The 21,122-nt window shown below is 40.5% G+C and overlaps 1 protein-coding gene across 1 annotated transcript; it reads right to left on the bottom strand.

Annotated features, from left to right (window-relative positions):
- Positions 1 to 3,895: 3,895 nt before the first annotated feature.
- On the bottom strand, positions 3,896 to 20,906 carry lnpep (leucyl/cystinyl aminopeptidase). Its single transcript, XM_072388038.1, has 22 exons — positions 20,456 to 20,906; positions 17,665 to 17,759; positions 16,767 to 16,969; positions 15,578 to 15,689; positions 15,142 to 15,399; positions 14,873 to 15,063; positions 14,590 to 14,728; positions 13,854 to 13,988; positions 13,560 to 13,680; positions 13,295 to 13,446; positions 13,094 to 13,207; positions 12,867 to 12,998; positions 12,572 to 12,706; positions 12,098 to 12,252; positions 11,936 to 12,024; positions 11,658 to 11,841; positions 11,387 to 11,543; positions 10,347 to 10,531; positions 9,976 to 10,137; positions 7,507 to 7,647; positions 7,316 to 7,397; positions 3,896 to 7,210 (listed from the first exon to the last, which is right to left on the bottom strand). The coding sequence occupies exons 1-22, from the start codon at positions 20,481 to 20,483 to the stop codon at positions 7,079 to 7,081; spliced, it is 3,102 nt and encodes a 1,033-aa protein (XP_072244139.1). The 5' UTR covers positions 20,484 to 20,906; the 3' UTR covers positions 3,896 to 7,078.
- Positions 20,907 to 21,122: the final 216 nt, after the last annotated feature.

Genomic DNA, 21,122 nt, shown 5'->3' with positions numbered 1-21,122 from the left:
GTACATTCTGGAAAGCCCTCAGGTACTTTAATTTTACATGTTGCGTCTAGCAGTGACTCCTCTAGTTTAAACAGCAAAACTCTGCAGTAACACTTTTGAGCATCAGTGAGCTCGGTCTCAGCAGAAATGATAGCTGGAACAGTAATATATTCACTCACACTGCTGGTTTATAGCCACCCTTTAAACAGTTAACAGAAGGAAAGGCAGAAAAAGTACGACACAGAGAGTGAGGAGCTGAGGGATGCTGTGCTCTAAGCTCTTATTAATGATAGTTGGTTCCTGAAACCAGCGCAAACAACATTTGCATGTAGTCTGCAGGTCCATCAAATGTGTATCTAATCAATTTCATATTTGGGGTCACACTCACATATCCTCAATTTAATATTTTCAGTTTTAGATATAGAAGAAGTCATCAGTTGCTCTGCAGTTCACCCCATCATGTTAATCTGATACATTAATGTATTCAGTCAGGTGACCGTGACAACCCTGATAGTGTCAACTTGACATTTTGCTGGGCTGCATAATTCAAATGGTTGGTCAATAAGGGTTGTCGCAGAAAGCCAAAAACTATGACAGATGGATGGCTGATGTGTGATTGCATCACGAATCCCAAATAATAGAGTGGGTGTGTGATTCATGACACATATGGATGTACCCTGTGATCTGAATCCGTTTGGCCTTCTGAATGTAAACTGTTACCTGATAATCACTGCTGATTAGCATGTGCATCACTTCAGGAATTTTGTCTCCTAGAGAATGAGGCCTTGTGTTATCGTGGTCCCTCTTACCATATCTATTCTTTCATCGACTGTGCCATGTCTACACTTTGATCTCCCCCAAAACTCAGATGACTAAATGTACTCTGGATATGCGGGTGGTAAGTGTTTGCAGGTGACGCAGTTACTGAGTTACTGATTGGTCCGATAAGCTTTGTGCGTCAAGACAAAAACTTACAGTCGCTGCGTTCTTCAGGACTGAGATGATGTAGAAGTGCTGCGCAAAAGACAGAAATGAGGAACAAGTATCAGCATCTGTTCAAGTATCACACTCACCATCTGTTTCAAAGTACCAGCCAAATGCTGAAGTATTAAAAAGAATGTTTGTGTTGTTTTTCTATGATGTTTTTGTACATATTTTAAATATAAAGTATCTTTAACCTATATGTTGTTCACAATAAAAAAATACAAAACAAATCAAAAGTTGAAAGTGAGAGTGACATTATTCTATTGCATGAAAAATATTAACTCATCTTCAGTTTGATGGGAGAAACACATCTATAAAACATTGGGACAGGGCCATGTTCAGCACTCTGCAACATCCTCTCATCTTCTGACAACACTCTGTTGACATCTGGAAACTGAGGAGACCTGTAACTGGACCTTTACGAGAGGAATTTTGCCTCATTCTTGTCCGATATTGGATTGTAACTCCTGACCAGCCTGCGTTCTTCTTTTGCCGTACTCCTGATGCGCCAAATGTTTTGCAAAGGTCTGCTATCCAGATTTTTTCATTTTAAAGTCTTGACTGCAGGGAGGCCAGTCCAACTGTTGTAATACATGCATCATGTGGTTTAGCACGTCTTGTTGAAAGATGTAAGACCTTCTCTGAAAAATGTGTTTATCTGGATGCTGCATATCTTGCTATAAAACCTGTATATACCTTTCAGCACTGGCAGTTTCCCACTGTGTCTCAATTCATTTGAATGATAATTGACAGTGCTGCTTCTAGCTCATGTTCACATATGGCTTCTTCTTTGCATGACAGAGCTTTAACTTGCATTTGTGGCAGGCAAACTGAACTGTGTTCACAGACAGTCACAGGCAGTGTTCCTGAGCCTAAGCAGAGACGTCTATGACAGACTCAAGCCTGTTTTTAATCCCGTTTCTACCTATTTTGATCTTGGCTGTGGCCTTGGCTCATGGAAATGTCTCCAGAATCTTTGAATCTTTTGATGATATTATATACTACATGATGATAATTTAAGAATCAAAGTCACATCAAAGTGCAATTTTACATTGAGGAACAGTTTTTTGCAAATAACTAAACCTTAATCTTTACTTCTAAGAGACTCTGCCTCTCTAAGGTGCTCCACTTACATCCAATCATGTTACTAATCTGTTTCTTACTAAATGCAACATGTTCCCCCACTTACAATTTCCTACCATCTCAGCTTTTGAGACATGTTGCTGCCATCAAATTCAAGATGAGCTTATTTAATAAAATATTGAAATGTATTGCCTTCAACATCTGATGTGTTTCTAACACACACGATGTCCAAGCTGTGCGCAGTGATATGGTGGTTAGCACTGTTACCTCACAGCAAGACGGCTCCTGGCTCAAATCCCAGCTGAGGCCTTTCTGTGTGGAGTTGGCATGTTCCCCCTCTTCCCCCTGTCCAAAAAACATGCATGCGTGTGTTTGGAAATTTGTCCAGTTTGTCTCTGTGTTGGTCCTGCAATGGATTGGCAACATGCCTGGGGTGTAACTTGCCTCTCACCTAAAACATCCAGTATGTAGAAAATGTATGACTCCCCCAACCTTAAATTGGACAGAGTGGGTATGGAAAATGGATGGAAAAATGAACAACATCCAAAACCTTTTGTCAACTCCAACTGCACTAACAAATTAACAAACACATTATTGCCAGTCAGCATTTTTGCAACTGCTGCTAGACCACCACCTTAACGAGATTTCTATATATTCAAGAAAAAATAAATACAATTAAAATCAAATCAAATTAAAATGCCCTTGAAGGGTGAGTCGTTCCTCGATGAGTCTGGCTGCTGTGTCTGCTTGTAGATTCTATAATTGCTCTGGTACATGTCGTATCGGCTCATCAGCAACATCTGTGGCAACTTGCTGGACAGTTCATCATCTTGTGAAGAATAATGCTGGAACCACGTTTTGTTTAAAATGTGCACACAAACAGATTACACATGGCGTATATATCCAACCAGTGGCTGATATCTTAACAGCACTTTTGATGGATAACTGGCCTTCCAATGATATGTTTTCCGTTACTAAGACTCTCAGCTAAAAGATTTGAACTAATTTGTAAAATTAGTAAAATACATGATACATTTAAGAGAAATAGTTTGAAGTGATTACAGTGATTAGCATCATTCACATTCACAACGTTTAATATCTACAAACAAGCTTGACCCCAGATTTCAGGAAGTTTCCAGAGGAGCCAGAATGCCCTCTGGTGGTAAAGCACAGCTGAGAAGCATTACGGAGCAGGAGCTCTACTCTTCTTTGCTGCATCAAAAAGTAAATTTCACTTTTACATGCAGCAAATATTGCAGCTGTTAGAATAACAATTAAGTAGTTTTCCAGATGTTCTTTGATGAGCTTTTCTTTCCCTGCCATCACCCCCCCCCCCCTTTCCTTTATATTCTTTTTCAGAAGAATGAAGATGAACTGAAGATGAACTGAGGCAACGTGGAAAACTGTGCTGTGGTCAGACTGATTTGAAATTGGAAATCATGAACACTGTATCCTCTGGACGAAAGACAAGAAGGGGCCACTCGGCTTGTTCTTAGCACTCAGTTCAAAAGAACTTTTTTTTAAAAAAATGTATTACTGTGGTTTAAAAAAGGGCAGAAAAATGACTGCAGAAAAATGACCCCATGCCAACTTTGAGCAAATATCTTTCACGAAATACTAAAACTTTATTCGAAATATTTGATACCCTTTTTGTTCTATTGTGAATGAAATATTGGTTTATGAGTGTAGCTAATATTTAAATTTGGATGCAGCTTATTTCTAATTGCAGTCTCAATACTGAAGATCTCTAATCTCATTTTTTGTCAATAAGTGACTGGAAGCTTACAAACAGGAATGAGTGAACAATTTGAGAAACTCTGATCGATTGTGAAAGAATGACGACCCAACGTTAATCAGAAAACAGCTTACTTGTATTTTGTCACGTGAAGAGCAATAAAATTACAGATGCATGTACAGCATTTCGTCCTAGTGCAAAAACAAAGATAAATCTGACGGGTTTACTGCACTTACGGTTCTCTGCTACAGTCCTGTTACGTATTGGTAACACCGAGGAAAGAATCTAGACATATAATACTTGCCAAAAAACAAAATGAGATGATAATAAGGTGGGCTGTAAGAATATGAGAAGTGTTAAACACACAATCACAGTTTGAGACTGCGATGGAATGAGGGGGAGCATCATTATAACCTGTTAACAGATATAAACTATAATAGAATCTTTAAGTAAGCCTGATTCACTCATTGTCTCAATCGATCTCACTTCTCACTACAGTTTACTGAACTGTGGTTCATCCCACACTGGCCCGCGTTAACGTCCCAACCAACCACCAGGAGTCACAAGCGTTCAGCTCAAAGTCAAACTGTGATCACTGAGGGCAACGTTAACAGAAACTTTACACACATCTCACGAGTTACCTCTTTAGCAAGAGTTTTTTTGTTTTTTTTACATACATCAGACAAAGATGCTTCAATAAGAATAACGTAACAAACAAAGCAAATGCAAGCAAGTCAACCTGAATACGTACCACTTTGGATGTGCTTCTCTCTTTAAATAAAATCTTGGGAGAAAACGAAGGGAGAAAATATAAAAACACTAAATAAATAGCTAATTCGAAGAGACATAGGTGGTTAAATCTGGAGTGACCTGTATTTGATTTGAACTGACAAGCAACCGCTATCAACAGTTCTACTAAGTACCTGCACATTAGCCCTTGTAACAACATTCTTAAGTAAAGGACTTTCCTTTTGGTTTTATTCAGGAGGAAGAAAAGAAAAAAAAAAAAGAAAAGATTTTTGACCTAGACTTTAAATAATTTAGCCGTCCTCCTTTAGACTCTATATACACGCGCGCACACAGAAAGCAAATGTTAAATGCTAAAGGTGAAGATATTTAAAATGGTACGTCTAAAAGCTCAAGGTTGAGAATATTTACATAATTACAACTTTTACAAACGAGTAGAGTGAAAGAGTGAGTTTGCACAATGACTGCACAGCAGGCAAAAAGAAGCCATCAAACTGAAACGTGTTGATCGGAGCTAGAGCTGGGCGACATGACCAAAAAAATAAGGAAATCTTGGTACTTTCAGACAGAATAGCAGTACCTGGTATACATCTTGGCGTTTTCTATGAATATTTAGCATTGTCACACTGCTAATACTGCTAACGAAAGCTCAAGTGTTTCTACCTGCGGTTTCACTTTCAGGCATCGACCTCTGTTTGTTTCTCTCCTGCGATCTCTGCTCTCATTACTGCATTTCAATCCAACTAAATAACGAACAAAGTTTTCTTATGAACATTTTTTGCTTCCTACTACCGTTATCAGACATCAGTAGTCAACATTAGAGATCGAAACCTGTAAATACTGCAGGTGCATGAGCAATGACACTGAAAATGTTATTGCGTTTTTCCATTACACGGTACAGAACGCTTCAACGCGGTAACGCGCTTCCATTTTTTCAATTTTCACTGGAAATTGTATCTGTGTGGGAAGATTTAGCAGATGCTTTTATCCAAAGCAACCTAAAAGGAGTTAAGAGGCGTACAGGGCGGCCGTTGCACTGACTGAGCTGGTAACAGGCTTTGAGCAACGTCTGAGTATCTTCATGGAGCGATCATACCCACTGAGTGCAACAGAGCTCACCTCTGGCCAGTGGAGAAGTCCATACTCACGGCTAATAAACATGCTCATATATCCATAAATCGTGCTCACAATAACAGCAAGAAGTGTGTCGTTGTGTGTGCTTCTGCTGCAGAGACGTTCTTCACACTCACAGGTGATGAGTCTCTCTGTCCATTCAGTGGCCTGCTGTGTTTTCACGTCACCATACAGTAATAACTTGGCTCACGTAGAACCTTGTTTGAGGTAGAACCACCAAACAGTACCATGTAATGGAAAGAAGCCATCAAGCACAGCTCACAGCTGCTCTGCTGGGCAGATGGAGGTGGAGAAGGAAGCGTGAGCGCTCAGAACGCTACTCTGGCGACACTCTGCATGGGAATTTAACCATGGATCGTCAAAAATGTCACTACATGTAAAAAAAAAATAAATAAATAAATTAAAAAAAAAAACATACTCCGACAGGGTTGCTGAGTTGGTGGAGCTGTGTGAGCGAGAAGTCAACACGCAGCTTTAAAGGGGACATGGATAGCAGTGGCATATAATGACATAAACAGACTATTTCTCTGATTTTCTTGTTTGACCAAAAGAAACTCATATCGCCCAGCCCTAATCAGAGCTAAAATGCTTTTCTGGCTGAAGGAGGAACAAAGAAAGAAAAAGGACCTTTTGGCTCCAGTGTGCACTGCCTGCTTTCACCCAAGACACATTGGTTGTTGATTTAAACCTGCACTGTTTTTAGTACATCCATCACAGTACACAGTGGGAAGGTTTTCAGTACATTCAACGGATGCCAAAACAAGTTTGGCATTTCGAGCTATCAATCAATCAACTAACGCAGCCCAACCATGACTAAAACATCAAATGCTTCACCTTAGTTATTATGGGCTGACAGGCAATTATTTGTTCTTAACATTTAGTTTCACACTAACTAAAAGCTGCTTTCAAGTAGCAGTAACTTCAATTCATAGTTGCTGGGGAAACCCTGACAGCTGCATCAAACGACTGACAGTTCTCACACATACAGCCATGCTGACATTCATCATACTTTTGATTAGTCAAGAGGCCATTTTGCAGCTCAAACGGTTAGGTGCCTGAGATTTGGCTGGGTTAAAGGAGTTTGTTTTGAGCATGACTGTCAGCTCAGACATGAGGTTCAAATGATCTGAAGAGGAGATTTGGTCGACAGCATAAAACGTGAGGAGTGTGTTTTGTGTCTGACGACATCTTGTCAGACACACAATCAGAGCCACCCTGAGGGATCATATTCATCTATCTCAAGTCTAAAACCCTGTCCACCCAGCTAGAGCACAGCCTTCACCATTGATTAGTACTCCAATCTGGATTCGTGGGAGTTAAAGAGACAGAGTCCAACAATAGTGCAAACACCGCTGCCTTCTTGAAGACACACCCCAGTTGTTTGTTACTGAGGCGGACACTGGATGGAGTGCCTTTTTAAAGCCATTTTCGGAGTGTGGAGATGTTATTGTCCATCCAGCGTTTGTTCAGCCTAATGGTTTCAAATGCTTCCTGCGCACTCCTCATCTGAGAGCCACGCTCCTTCAGACTGGAAAAGAAAGCCTGCACCTGCACATGACACAAAAACACACACAAAACTGTTACCTCCCCACAAACCTTAAAATACGAGAAAGCATAGGTGTATTGTATTGGTAAAGAACTTTAAAAACATACTTGATCAAGGTGTGCCTGTGTGGAGAACTGCGAGGTAGCAGATGTGATGATTGTCTGGATTGCAAAAGAGCCCACACGGAACCTACGGCCAAGAGGCACGGAAACTCTGATGATGCTTCATCCTTTCATTTCCAGGTGAATAAATCTTAAACTGCATTCTCATGCATAGCGTTTATGAGGCGGACACTTACTTCGCAATGAGGCTGTCCCAGTTCACTTGTATGAAATCCCACACAAACAAGTAGCCAGCAAAACCCTTACACATAGTGTTGATGACCAAAGGCAGCTCCTGTGTCTGGATGATATTCCCATTCAGACCTTCCTTAAGAATCCTGGAAAGATTGTAACCAGTGTTAATACGCTGCTCACCGTACACTCAATCGTAACTACCATGCTGCCTGAGTAAATTGTCCAGATAAGAATGTCATCAAGTACAAATACATAAGCTAATTAGCTTCTTGTATATATATATATATATTTTATGTATAGGTCTTATTCAAAGTCCAATAACGGAGAACAAGGTCTAAGGTATTCTATGGTATGTTTGTCCATGAGAATTGACAAGAGGATTTTTCTGCTGTTCTGTGTGTATGTAGCTAAAGCCATTTTCCCACAGTGGCCACATCTTATCAGCACCAAAAAGACATCCTCGATAAGCTGCTACTTTTCCTGTTTGGTCATTCAGACAGACTGAACAGCGGCAGCTTTGCCCCAAAGCAGTCTGCGCTTACAAATTGTAAGCCGGTGTTATGGAATCAACAGCTTAGCTGGTAAGAGAGGTGCACACCGTAGAGCCTCCCGCTAGTCACATATAGTCCATTTTCAGTCCCTATGCCGTGTTTGTACGAAAGAAAAGGGCCACCTTAAAAAGGGTTTAAGTCACCTTGACGATAAAGAAAAAGCAAGTTGATCAAGACTCTGTTTGAATATGTTGACAGAAGTTTCCTTTTGCAGGTCAGACAATAATACTCCTCAGGGTAATTAATACATTTCATACGTAAAGTGTATTCTTACAACCAGTCATGCTAAGGTTATAGGTTTTCAGGAGGATTTAACCAAAGTATATCCGACGCTGCAATGCTGTGGAATGTATGAGAGAACGTGCAAGATATGGTGCTTTATCTCACTTTCTCTGTGGGCCATCAGCCTACATGTCAGTAAAGACACTGTCTTTAAGTAACTTTTTTAAAATGACGCTTCAGTTAAATATCAATTTCTATTGTCTTTAGCCATCTAAGAACGGTAGCAAAAATGTGTGAATGACGGCAGCTTTATTGGGAATTCAGATGAATCGACATACACTTAAACATTGGAACACTGGATCACGCCTACGTCAGTTTGAGCGTATACATGCAGGGCGATTTGAACCCCAACCTGGACTAACTGGGTGTTTTAATCCAGTCACAATTATGATTTCAGTTGGATTGATATATTTGCATTTTAAAAGTCTGTCTTTGGTCAGATTACCACAATAATTTGTGATTCTGAAGAAAGCACGTTTAACATGACGCAAGATTAAAAAAAAAATTAAAAAAAGATAATTATGTTACTTAAACCAAAACCAGACTTTTAAACTGATCAAAGCAGGATTAATACACCCAGATAACGTGGTTGGGGTTCAAATGACTCCTGAAATTAGGCTAGAATCAAATGGGCTTAGGTGTTCTGTACATGCGCCAAAGTTCCATCTTTTTGTAAAAACAGTATAATAATACAGGCAAATTCCCAATAAAGCTGCTCTCTTTCACATATTTTACTGTTACTTTTGTCAGACAGTTAAACGGATAAGAAAGTGTGACTGAAAATCAGCCCATTAAGACAACATGTCAACTCTCAGTCACTAAAAGCATTTCCAGAAAAGCTCCGTTAGCTCTCCTATAGCCGCAAGTAGCCGCATAACAGCACCTATGAGCTAGCAGAGCAATAACACACATTTGTTCATTCATTCGTCTGGAAGTATTGGTGAAATAAAGACAGATAATGTCTTATTTAGAGGCTGCATTGATTTTGCCCCGTTCACACGTTATATGGATCGCGAGTTATCTAAATAGCTTCCGAAGGACGCAGACTTTCACCAAACTGTTCTCGGTGAGTAGATAAACGTATTTCATGCCAGAAATAAGGTCTCGGTTTAAAAATAGCGGAGTTCAACTGTAACAGTTTCTCACGAAGCATCAGACATACTTCAGTCAAGAGCTCTCTTCAGATCCCCTGCACGTTTACTGCTATAAGGATGGAGGTCCGGTTACATGGCCAACTCCAGCCGTAACCTTAGCTCGACTAAACTGTCTATGTGACCGTGCTTGGTGCAAATGTGCCTGATAATGTAGGTGGCATTCAAAATTAAAAGCTTCTGTCTCTCCAGTGCTGGAATAGGAGGAATCTTGTTTGGTTAATTGGAAATCTGAAAGATGAAGACATTTCTGAGAGGTTGGTAGGACTTTACTTGTAATGTAGATGTACCACTTTGTGAAGAGGGAAACTTTACACCAGTCAGTTAGAAGCTGAATCACATTTAAGAACAAGCCAAAGTGCAACTGGTAAAATAATCCAGAAAAGCTGAATGAACATAGATTCAAAGGACTTAGACCTTAGACCTAGACTTAGAACGGGCTTAATAGGCCTATGCCTGTTTTATGAGCTCAAACATACATACTCACCACACAACACGCCTTGGGTCCTGAGTTGATGCCAGGCCCTGCAGGATTTTTCGCTTCTCAGCATCATTGGTGGCTGTTCTGTACATGGTGAGCAAAGTCGACCAGTCTTCATCTGACTGGGCAGCCACTGAGAACACAACCAGCTGCAGATCACCTGGGATCCTAAAGAGTTAAATAAAACAGGGAAAAAAGCTGTGAAAAAGCATCAATGTCTTTCCTACAAGCCAATGCTCAGTACCCATTCAATGAAGTCTACAAATCCTTGCTTGAGATGGCTTCTCTTTGTAAACAGGTGTCTTGGTTTTACCGTTTCTCTTATTGCCACTATGACCCTGAGCAGAATACACATAATTCTTGTGTTCTTTACTTACTTGAAGGTGCCATTGGATTCCACATATTGTTTAAACAGGGATTTGGCTTTCTTAGTGCAGTTTTCCTCTTCTAGACTACAGGCAGTCCCCAGGAGAGCAGATCGCAGCTCCTCTTTAGAAACACTCTCCTCCTCTCCCCATGTTTGTTTTTCAATCAGAGAATCAAAATGCTTCAGAATGTAGGTCTGTAGCATTCAGGGGGGGAAATAAAATCACGAATACATTAGAACACAGAGACCGTTTCGTCAGTTTAACTTTGAACAAAAATGATTTTCACAATATGACATTACAGACCACAGATGTTTGCTTGACCACACGTCCTTAGAAACTAAATGCATCCAAACATTTATATAAGTGCAATAGCTCTTTGTCCTGTTAATTTAGAGGAAATCAAAATGATGCTGTGGCTGATTCAAAAATCTAAATGTGAATAAGGCAAATGTCAAACATAACAAAAAGTTACATTTTGAGATGGGGATTAACTTCAAGAAATCAAGATCAGCATTTTTGACGCAGTATGATTTGTGGTGGGGTGTGTTCATTGCTCATCTGCAGGGGCTGAGAAGCGGGACAAAGGTTTTGGGGAACAGTGCCAGATTGAGTCTGATTAACACAGCTGTCAGGGCGTCATTACTCACACTCACACTCTATCTGCAGTAGTGTTTCAAGGTCACTACAAGCAGCCAGACCACGGGAGACAGCAGGCAAACAGACAGAGCTTCTTTTAAGTTAACTATGAATACTGTTTCTGTATTAGAGTGTGTGCTGAACAGAAGGCCACAGGGACTCTGTAAGAGCGTTCATTTTTCTGCAGGTAAACTGAGGCTGTCACTGTGTGACTGAGCTGGGAGATAACCTGGAGGAGCTGGAGCATTGCTGCGTGACTCCAAGCTCTTAGCCATACAGACAAAATTAAAAATGACACCTTAAGCTCCTCATGCAGCCAATATCAGTTTTCAGTAATATTCATTTGGTGTGGTTGATGGAGACACAGTAATCCTAAATAGGACTTTGTGTGCATGTGCGTTTATGTACTGTACCTTCATGCGAGCCACGAGATTGTATTCCTGTCTTTTATCGAGCAGCCTGTAGATGCTATTGAGCTGTAGCAAAGCCTCCGTCACAGGAGAGGTCTCAGTTTCATTGGACATATAGTTCAACAGGTTGAGAACTTGACGGAAAGACACACGTCCCAGTCTGAAAGGCAGTAAGTGAAGCTGTAACAGTGCTGGAAAAGACTTTACTTTAATCACTGAATGAAGCTTTTTTTTTTTTTTTTTAAATGAGACTGTTTAGGTTGTTTTTTTATACCTGGAGAGAGCAAACATGTTATGTATGAGCGAGGCACGGTCTTCGTGCGTAAGAACACTGACATTTGTGGACAAAGCCTCAATAAGAGCGTGCCAACCCTCATCTCCATAGTGGACGATGTAAAAGCCTGTGTTTCTGTAGTTCAACTTGAGCCACTTTACGCTTTCTGGCAGCTTAAGAGTGTCTGAAAACAGGCAAAGACACAAACAAAAAAATACTTGGCATGGCATCTAAAACACTTCTATTTGATGTGAAAGATTAATGTTTTTGTATTTTACCCGACTTGGACTTCAGAGTGAACATCTGTCTGCACTCCGGGGCCAAACTACAGCTGTCATTTACGTACGTCACAGGAATATTCCACAAGCTAAACGGAGTACACAGTACAGTTAGGTTCGTCTTGTGCTTCTATGATCTCTGTATGTTGTGATTAAACCCACCTGGAGGTACGCGTAGCATTGTCAGAGGTGAGCAGGAAGTGCTCCTGTGTGAGGGTCACCTGATCTCCCTTGCGGCTTATAGTAACCAATGGGAAGCCTTTCTGTGATGTCCATGAACTCATCATCTCTGATACATTCTGGTGCTGTGTGGACACCTGTACACAGGAAGAGAAACACAGTGTCTCTGCCTAATCCAACACCACATGAATTGTTTCTCAAAATGAATAAAAATGAATAAGAGTGTCCTCTGAAATGTGGCAGGTATGAGTGGCTACTATGAAAATATGCAAGAGAAAACATTTAGATACAGAATCACTAATATGATGACAATATGATTGTGAAAATAAAGACAGACGGTATTGGAAAAAAAAACTGATCTTGTTTATAAGACAATGGATGAACATCCTTTTTAACAAGCTGATAAACGACTCTTAACAAAGTGCCTAGTATAATGAAATGAACACGCTCACATACCTGTGAGAGGCTGTTCCAGAGGTCGCCAGTTTCTGTATTCAATCCACTGAATTGTTTGAGGTATTGAATGATGCCCTTTCGGAACTGCTGATCCCCCGGAAAGGAAGAATTCAGCATCAAGAGAATAGAGGCACCCTTAAAAGCAGAGGCACAAAGAGCGTGAGATACAACCCAAATTAGAGGATCACCTTATGACTGAGTGCGAGGCGCAGTGAGGAATTCTTCACTGAAATAAACAACTGAATGCTGAATATTTTTTCTGCTGATATATCAGAAGTGTAAAGTAAAAGTTTACCTTTTCATAAGAGACTGAGTCAAACATCTCGTCCACTTGTTCTGGAGTGTTGACCTCCGTCGACACGGCGTGAGAGGAGTTTAGCGCATCTTTGTCCATGGCTCTGAACCTCACTGCCAGGAATAAATTACCCTGCAAAAAGACAAACAAGACTTACTGCAAAAGCACACAAATGCATGTGCTTCAAAACCAGAGAAGTACTCTGCGGGTCAGACGCTTGAACTCACGATGTCCAGCTTTGGCAACACTGTCTGCAGCGACATATACTGCATGTAGGTGGCAAAGCCTTCGTTGAGCCACAGGTCACTCCACCAGCTCATGGTTACCAGATTTCCAAACCACTGCAACACAGCACCAGATGGCTCAGTACCCTGAACATACCCTCTGTCTCTGCTGCTTTTACAGGCATAAAAGTGAAAAAAAACTACCTGATGTGCAAGCTCATGTGCTATGACGGAGGCAACCACTTGTTTTTCCAGAGGGGAGGACTCTTTGCCCACCAGCAGGCTGGTCTCCCGAAAAGTGATGAGCCCCCAGTTCTCCATGGCTCCTGCCAGGAAGTCTGGTATGGCTACCAAGTCTGACAAAGGGAAAGGGAGCATATAGGTTAGAGAAAAGAAACACTATAAAATAAAATGTACAAAATATCATTCATATGCAACATGAGAAATAAGCACGTATGTGCGTGCTCACCGAGCTTCTTGAGGGGGTAGTTAATATCAAAAAAATTGTTGTAAAACTCCAGCAGTTTGGAAGCAGTTTCCAGAGCATAGTCAGTGTACTCTTTCTTCTCTGGCACAGAGTAGACCGACACCTTAAACAAACAGACACGGAAATGCCATTTGCACTGTACGCACACAAGCGTAGAAAGTTTATCTGCAACATCACAACCTCTTGACATAATAATGCAGCTCTGAAACAGGCTTAAGATGCACAGCCTGAACTGACATTTGAAATGGGAGTAACGCATATCTCTGTCACACCTACCACGGTTTCCGAAACATTTTTTGTGATAGGGGTGAAGTTGGCAACAGTGAAGGCCACCAGGTATGTGCTCATGTTGACGCTGCTCTTTTCAAACTCATCCTGCACAAGGCCGTCGGAAAGAGGTGTGGATTTGGCCTGAAATGCACAGCATACGTATGAGATCACTATCAGCTGATGTAGGAAGTATTATAGTCAACTATGTTGTCAACTCTGTTAGCTTAACTGTACCCACGGACAAATCTTAGTGGGAACATGAATGACTCCAGCGCCTCTCTCCCCAGCTTCAGACAACAACAGCCGACTCAGCAACAAAAGTAAAGAAAGAGCATCTCCAGATTTCAGCCAAGTCTTTCTCACTGCCACATTTCTGTTTTTTATCCATTATCTATTTATTTGACTTATTATTGCTATTTTTCAGCACTTATTTGTCCTGCAATAATATAATTTCCCTTCAGGGACTAATAAAGTATAATTCAATAAAATTCAATAGACTCAATAGGTATTTGGTACATTCAAAAGGCTCGTCAAGAGTTTAACTAGAACTAGTAAGTTTAAGTGCTCCAACTTAAGGGAACCAAATGTAATTCATACTGTATCTGGGTTCTGCTTTATGTAATATTTCATTCAGCTCTCATATCCTCTCATATGCATATAAATCAATGTATGCATAAGCAAAAAGAAGTAAGATGTTTCTACATCTGTTACCTTGCAGCACAAATCACTCATTTTACAGTACCTTAGGCATATTGGAAAGACTCATGTAGTTTTGTTTTCGGTTGATTTTTATCAAGAACGTTGCTTTGAAAGTTGGCTCATCAAAACAAGGGAAGGCCTTCCTGGCTGACAGCGGCTCAAACTGCGTGGCTGCTAGGACCCTGTGACATGAGACAGAGCAAGCTTAAAAAAATCCAGTATCGCGGCACTGTTTTGTAAATGTGTCATTATGAGTTATTGTATTGGACATATTCCACAGCACATCTTTCACCTGCACTTACAGCACAACAATTAGATATGTGTACCTTCTGTTTCCATCTTCATCGGTGTACGAGCTGTTGTAGAAACCATCATAGCTGTGTGAGAGGTTGGCAGAGTAATCCAGGGTCAAAACACAGAACTGGCCTGCTTTCAGCTCCTCTTTGAACTTCACAGCTATCTGCCGTCTGGGTTTGTACTCCAGTACAGTCACAGCACTCGCCTGCCCATCACCCAGCTGGAGGACACAACATGTTTACGAGCAACCAGCAGATAAAAGAAAACATTTTTGGACACAAATGTCTTTCAATCCCACCTTGAAGGTCGCTTTGGTAATGTTGAAATTCTGAGCATGCAGGACGATGAGCTTTGAATTGTGAAGAATAGACATGTTGATAACAGTTCTGCCAGTGAAAGTCATGTCATCAAGGTCAGGGGTCAAGGTGAGCTCATAGCTGAGGGGATGTATGCTGTGAGGCAGTCGGAGCTGTGTCCATGGAAACAGTTCACCACTCGTGGACACAGGGTAGACTGGCTCAAGCGGACTGGTCTTATTCGGCTTACGACAGCCTGCCTGCAGAAGTATTGAAGGTTAAGGTGAGACGGAGGAATGAGTGTGTGACTAAGAATGAAAGAGAAATAAAAAGGGAAACTTTCTTGACAGACACACTGGCTCAATGAGTTTGTCTAGACATTACTACGAATACTAGCAAAACTGAACCACCTAAATATTTCACATTATATATTCTTACCTTCGTGAAGGTACAACCAGGTAGGAAGTACAGTACCATGATCATAGAGACCACTATCACCAGGAATAACACACATACAACCATGGTACGGGCTGAGGGTCGGGTACAAGACCTGGGATCAAAAAGAATGCGACATTACTTCTATTGCATATAAATGGTAATAAGGTGTAGAAAGGTTTCTAAATATTATGAAGGATGGTGCAGCAGAGGACTTTATCTATGCTCTTTGTGGAGTACCCGCATCACATTGACTTTAAACAGACTGTTTGAGCATGAAGTCATCTATCATAAAAAAAAGAGTGAACTAATTTGGCCACATGTTAGTTTTACTATCTGCTCCTTAGACAGCCAGGTTTGTCTCAAACAGAAAATAAAGCTAAACTGCTCAGTGTGGAAGATTATTCTTCTAAACACTTCCCTAACTCGAGTGATTTGACTGGAAAAGTTGCAGGTTTTGTGTGTAAAAAGCGGTTCTATCATTTCATAAACAGCAACATGGCATTACAGCACAGCTTCTAATACGCATCATGTGAGTTCAGTTACGCACAGATGCTTTTTTTTTTTTTTTTTCTTGTCTGAGACTTTGTTTAATGGCTACTTTTGGTGGTCTGGAAATACAGCAATAAGTTGAACAGTACGCTCACTGGTTTTACCACATTTACACTGATTTTGTGATGACTGACTGTTTTAAAGCAAATTGATACTTTTTTCTTATCCAACAATGTAACTGTAACCACAAGATTATCATCAGGACTTGTACGTGTAGCAGCAGTTTCAGGAAATGTTTCAACGCGAATCTGAGCTCCATTCGTTACACATTATCACGACAGGTTATTGTATAATTCTACACATGTCCGTTTGAATCTTGAGATCAAGCAGGTAAATAGATTATCATTAAGCCAGAAAAGCACTCACAACACTGTCCTCGCTACCGTCTCTTTATCTCTTACATCTATAGGTACTTGCTCATTAACTGCTCAATATCAATTTCACAGAAAGGTTTTAGAAATGTTCCTAAAGTGGTTGGACGATTAGAAAAATTTAGGCTGATTTCATCCTTTGCTGGTCAACAAAACTCTTGAATAATTAACCTCAAATATAATAGAATACTTCTAAGAAATGTCACAACACAACAGTGGAACAAACACACTGTGAAAGATTGCCAATGATGACCTTCTCCATGCATTACCTTGGCGGAGCCTGTCTGGCGTAAGGGGAAGAGCTGGATCTGAGAGCAGAGCTGCGATTCATGAAGGACATGCCCAGGAGACGAGCCGAAGACTCGCAGTCCTCCTCATCCTCATCCATGTCATTTTCTCCCAGGCCTCGCACAAGTAACCGTGAGCTACGAGGCTCATACGCCACCTCATCTGGGTCAAGAGCAGGAAATGCCTAGAAAGAGCATGTTCAGGGCACTCTGTCATTCTCCAGTTAAACTCTGCAGTGTTTCTCATAATAATAATAATAATAATAATAATAATAATAATAAATGGATTGTCTTCCCAGGTAAATCAATCAACGCAGATTAAGATGACAGTGGAAATTCGATGCTGAGAGAGGATAAAGGTAGGGAATATAGGGAACACAATGACAATATTGCTTTGATGTCATACTAAATTGTCCCTCTTTGCCTGGAGAAATTCATTCAACTTTGATTATAATTAGATGCAGCTGAGATTTCTAAAATTACATCTAAAGATCAGTGAAAGGCAAAGTGATGTGACAGAGTACACATAAGCATCGGTGGTCACCGTAACCTGGGAGCTACATGATTAAAAGAGCTCATGTTGAACCCCCCCGCCCCTTCTATCTTATTTAAACAGATTCCCAGCTGGCCTTGCACAGGCTGACACAATAAGCAATGAACTAATATTGGGTGGATTTATTACAATAAAACGCCACTGAGGCATTTCTCTAATTGGTTGCATGGCTATCTAATTTCATAAACTCCCTCTAAAAATCAAAACAAATCTGATACCTTCTAAACTAATGTGTATTTGCAGTGCTGCCTGAGAGTGTTGGGTATTCATGAAACAAATGAAGCATGCTTATGTTACTCGTAACATAAGTATATGAAAGAGACATACTGGAAATGCAGCGGAGTCTTTGGCTAAATCTACAACATCAGGTTCCTCTTCAAACATGCTGTTCTCAATCATGTTCCTCGGCAGGTTAGCACGCTCTGCAACACACACAGAAGAAGAGGAATCAGACAAATGACTCTCAAAAAGGGAAATGGGCCATGAGAAAGACAAGATGTGCACCCAAGGGAACACAAATGATTTTTGTACAGTGGCACTAAGTGACCCAAATCTTTTCGCATACTTGCTGTGTTTTTCAGAATTTCCCTCAAAACAAAGTGGAAACAACGTGCTCGTCAACAAAAAGGCTTGTTATGGGCAATGAAAGTGCAGGAAACATGAACCTAGATTTAACAAAACACTGACTGAGTGTCTGCAATTTCCTGTTAGCACACCGAGTTTCTTTCCTTTAATGGCATTCTGACCCAAATAAAACAGGTTCGTCAGGCTGGTGAGACTCTGCACAGCACACTTCTAACTAAATCTGTGTGCAGGAAAAGAATTCTCACTCTGTCTTCATAACATCTCATTTTAGTTCAATGTTGCTGCAGTAAAATCAAACAACTGTGGGTGTCCCCACAAATGAGAAGAAATGGAAATGCGCTGAGTATTTATTATCTGGCCATGTCACATGTCACTGCGGTATACAAAAGCCTGCACTTCCTCAAACTAACAAGCATCTTCGGCAACAGCGCAAGAATGAAGCCTTGTTTGACTAAATTCACGTCAGTGTCTGACTGCAGCCAAATTCTTTCCTCAGTAATTCTTGAAACAACGAGAGTCATGCTCAGCTCCCTAATTCAATACATTAAACAGTAAAACGCTGCGAGTCCCCCGTGCTTCCAATCAATCCATGCTTTTACAGAGGATGGCCATTACATTATCAGGTCAGTATTAAATGGATGTGATAGGGAAGAGAGGAAAAAGAAAAGAAAAAAAGAGGGTGACACTAAACACCTGCTGAAGTCACACTGTTCACTAAATGACAGCAAAGATTAGCTTTAAATACCCAGAACATCATCAATCCAAAAATGTGGGAGGTGGTTTATTTGACTCCTTGACTACCCTGTACAGTGTTTCTGATATGACTGCAACACAGTCTCTCTGTCTGGACTACACTGCTGTGGTATGAATGCCTATTAATAGATGAGGAGCTAAGTGGTGAGGTACTATGTAATGTGCAGAGGAGTTTCTGATAAGAATATTACCCATAAAGACATATTACACTTCATTGGCTAACATTTCCACTTCTAACAGCTTTGGATTGTTGTTGTGTTAATATGGTGCGAGACATTTTATATAAGCAATATGACATGTCTGGTTGAGAGAGGTAGTTATCACACTTGTTACTGTCAACCCAGGCTAATATAAATTACGGGTATACATGTAAATACAGCATCTTATCTGCCGACTGTGGTCTTCCTGTTTACACCAAACAGTATTATTATCCCTACCTTAGACTGACACAAGGGTAGTTAAGTATCTGTTTGAGTTTAGCAGGTGCATCCATTTATTTGGCCCCAGTGGAAACACAAAATAAACACCCAACATATGGAGGACTAAAACTGAAAGAAATACAAATATATAAATTAAATAAGTTCATACGATGATGAATGCAGCTAGAATTACAGTTGAAACTCATTTAGAAAGCAAAAATAATCATATAGAATGTGAAAGAAATGTTTTTTTTTCTGATTTAATCTTAAATTGCATTCATTTAGGCTTGTTTTAGTGTCACTGTTTATTTACTTTGTGACTCAGTTTTCAATTACCTTTATCTTCATTGGAAAGTAATGATTTATTGCAGGTTGAAATCATAGTAGAAAATAGGATTTCTTTAATTATTTTTGCATTGATTAAAACTACATTCAATTTCGAAAGCATTATTCATCTAATAAACTTATACACTTTTTTGTTTCAGTCCTCCATACCTACGTGGTTGCACTGAACCATGCAACAATACTGTAATCAAATACTGTAATACAATACTGTAAATGGCTGGTTGAATGCGTAAGGCATAAAGGAAGCATTTCGCTTTCGCACCATTAACTGACAAACATGTGATTGTACTGAAAAAATCACAAAGTCATAACGAAGAATGCTCACAATCAAAAGAAAAGAAGAAAAAAACAGGAAGTCACACTGCTGTGATTGGGCTGTTGTTTCTTCCTGTTTAAAAACAGTCAGTTTCCCTGATAACTACTATGGTGTTTGGCCTCTTGTTTGTTTTAATAAAGCCCAGGACACCCTGGGGCCACAGCAGAGGTTAGAAAACAGCTGACTGCTGGCATCCTGAGCTGAGCCGAGTATGACTTATCAGCTCTTCAAACCAAGACAAAGAAAGAAACAGACATGTGATTCTTAACAGGAAGACACTGTCTCACCTTTATGCACGAAATTGTGTCAAAACAAACTATCCTATACTTTCTGCTGACGTTGTTTGGCTCAAATAAAATAAAAATGTTACACCATGAGCTGCTAGACTTGTACATAAACAATTCTGCTCAGCCTTATGAGAGGGAGACGTGTAATTGGTACCATGTCATCGCAGGACTGTCAAATGATACTGAGATCAAGTTAGCCTCCGAGAATTTTCCAGCAGTGGAAATAAACTGGTTTACTCTGAAAATAACGAGTTGCTTTCACGAGGCTTGTGAAAAGCCCGTTGCACCTCTCTAAAAATGTGTCCTCGAGTGAATGTCACTCCCCCTGAGCCTGCAACCAGTGTCCCGATAGTTATTAGCTGGCCTGCTGCTGTTAGCTATCTGTTACTGTACCTACCGTCTTGCGTCCTTACCTGTACTGTTACTGTCAAACAGATCCATGGCAAGCTCTCTCAAAGACCTCCTCGCGTTGAAAAACGGGGTAACTTCTGTACGTTTAAGTGCCTTCGACGGAGGAGATTTTCTGGCTGGCCACAACCCACCGCAGGCGCTCACAGACGCTCACAATAAATCGCAGCCTACCCCACCGTACTACCGTTAGCTAACTACGTAGTAGCTAGCTCGGAACTAGCCAACTTTTGACAATTCTAAGTGACTGAACAACATTCAGCAAGCTAACGTTTGCCGCTTTCCTTTATCCAACTTTAACGCCCATAGCTGTATTTTAAAATAATGGGTGAATACAGGGTATGTGTCTCAAAATATAAAAGCTTAAGCTAAAAACGTGAAAACAAATCTTAACGCCAAGTGTTCTGCAAACTAACACAAGAGCGAATGTCACATTTCCTTCTCTCCAGACTCGTTGTTGACAACTTCCCATCAAATCACAGTGCTGATATCCGATTGGATGTTGCGGTCAGGGGTGGGGTCAGAAAGACGTACGTACGTAAGCATAACAACGTAAGCGCTTTTCTTTTGACATATTTCAGAGGACAACTCATTCTGTAATAGGCTGTCATGGCTACTGCATCAATTGACCGTATCTCTTCGTCATTTTTATAAAACTTGCCTTAAATCTAA

This window comes from Leuresthes tenuis, unplaced genomic scaffold (genome assembly GCF_036924035.1).
Source record: "Leuresthes tenuis unplaced genomic scaffold, fLeuTen1.0.hap1 SCAF_6, whole genome shotgun sequence".
Taxonomy (NCBI): Eukaryota; Metazoa; Chordata; class Actinopteri; order Atheriniformes; family Atherinopsidae; genus Leuresthes; species Leuresthes tenuis.
The sequence above is the reverse complement of the archived record's forward strand: the minus strand, read 5'-3'. Positions and strand labels throughout refer to the sequence as shown.

Excerpts from the sequence above, each read along its gene's own strand:
- lnpep (XM_072388038.1), bottom strand. The coding sequence starts at position 20,483 with ATGGATCTGTTTGACAGTAACAGTACAG. Across the intron at positions 14,729-14,872 it reads GATGAAGATGGAAACAGAAG|GGTCCTAGCAGCCACGCAGT; the intron begins GTACACATATCT and ends CTCATGTCACAG. Across the intron at positions 7,398-7,506 it reads TGGGACAGCCTCATTGCGAA|GTTCCGTGTGGGCTCTTTTG; the intron begins GTAAGTGTCCGC and ends TCTTGGCCGTAG.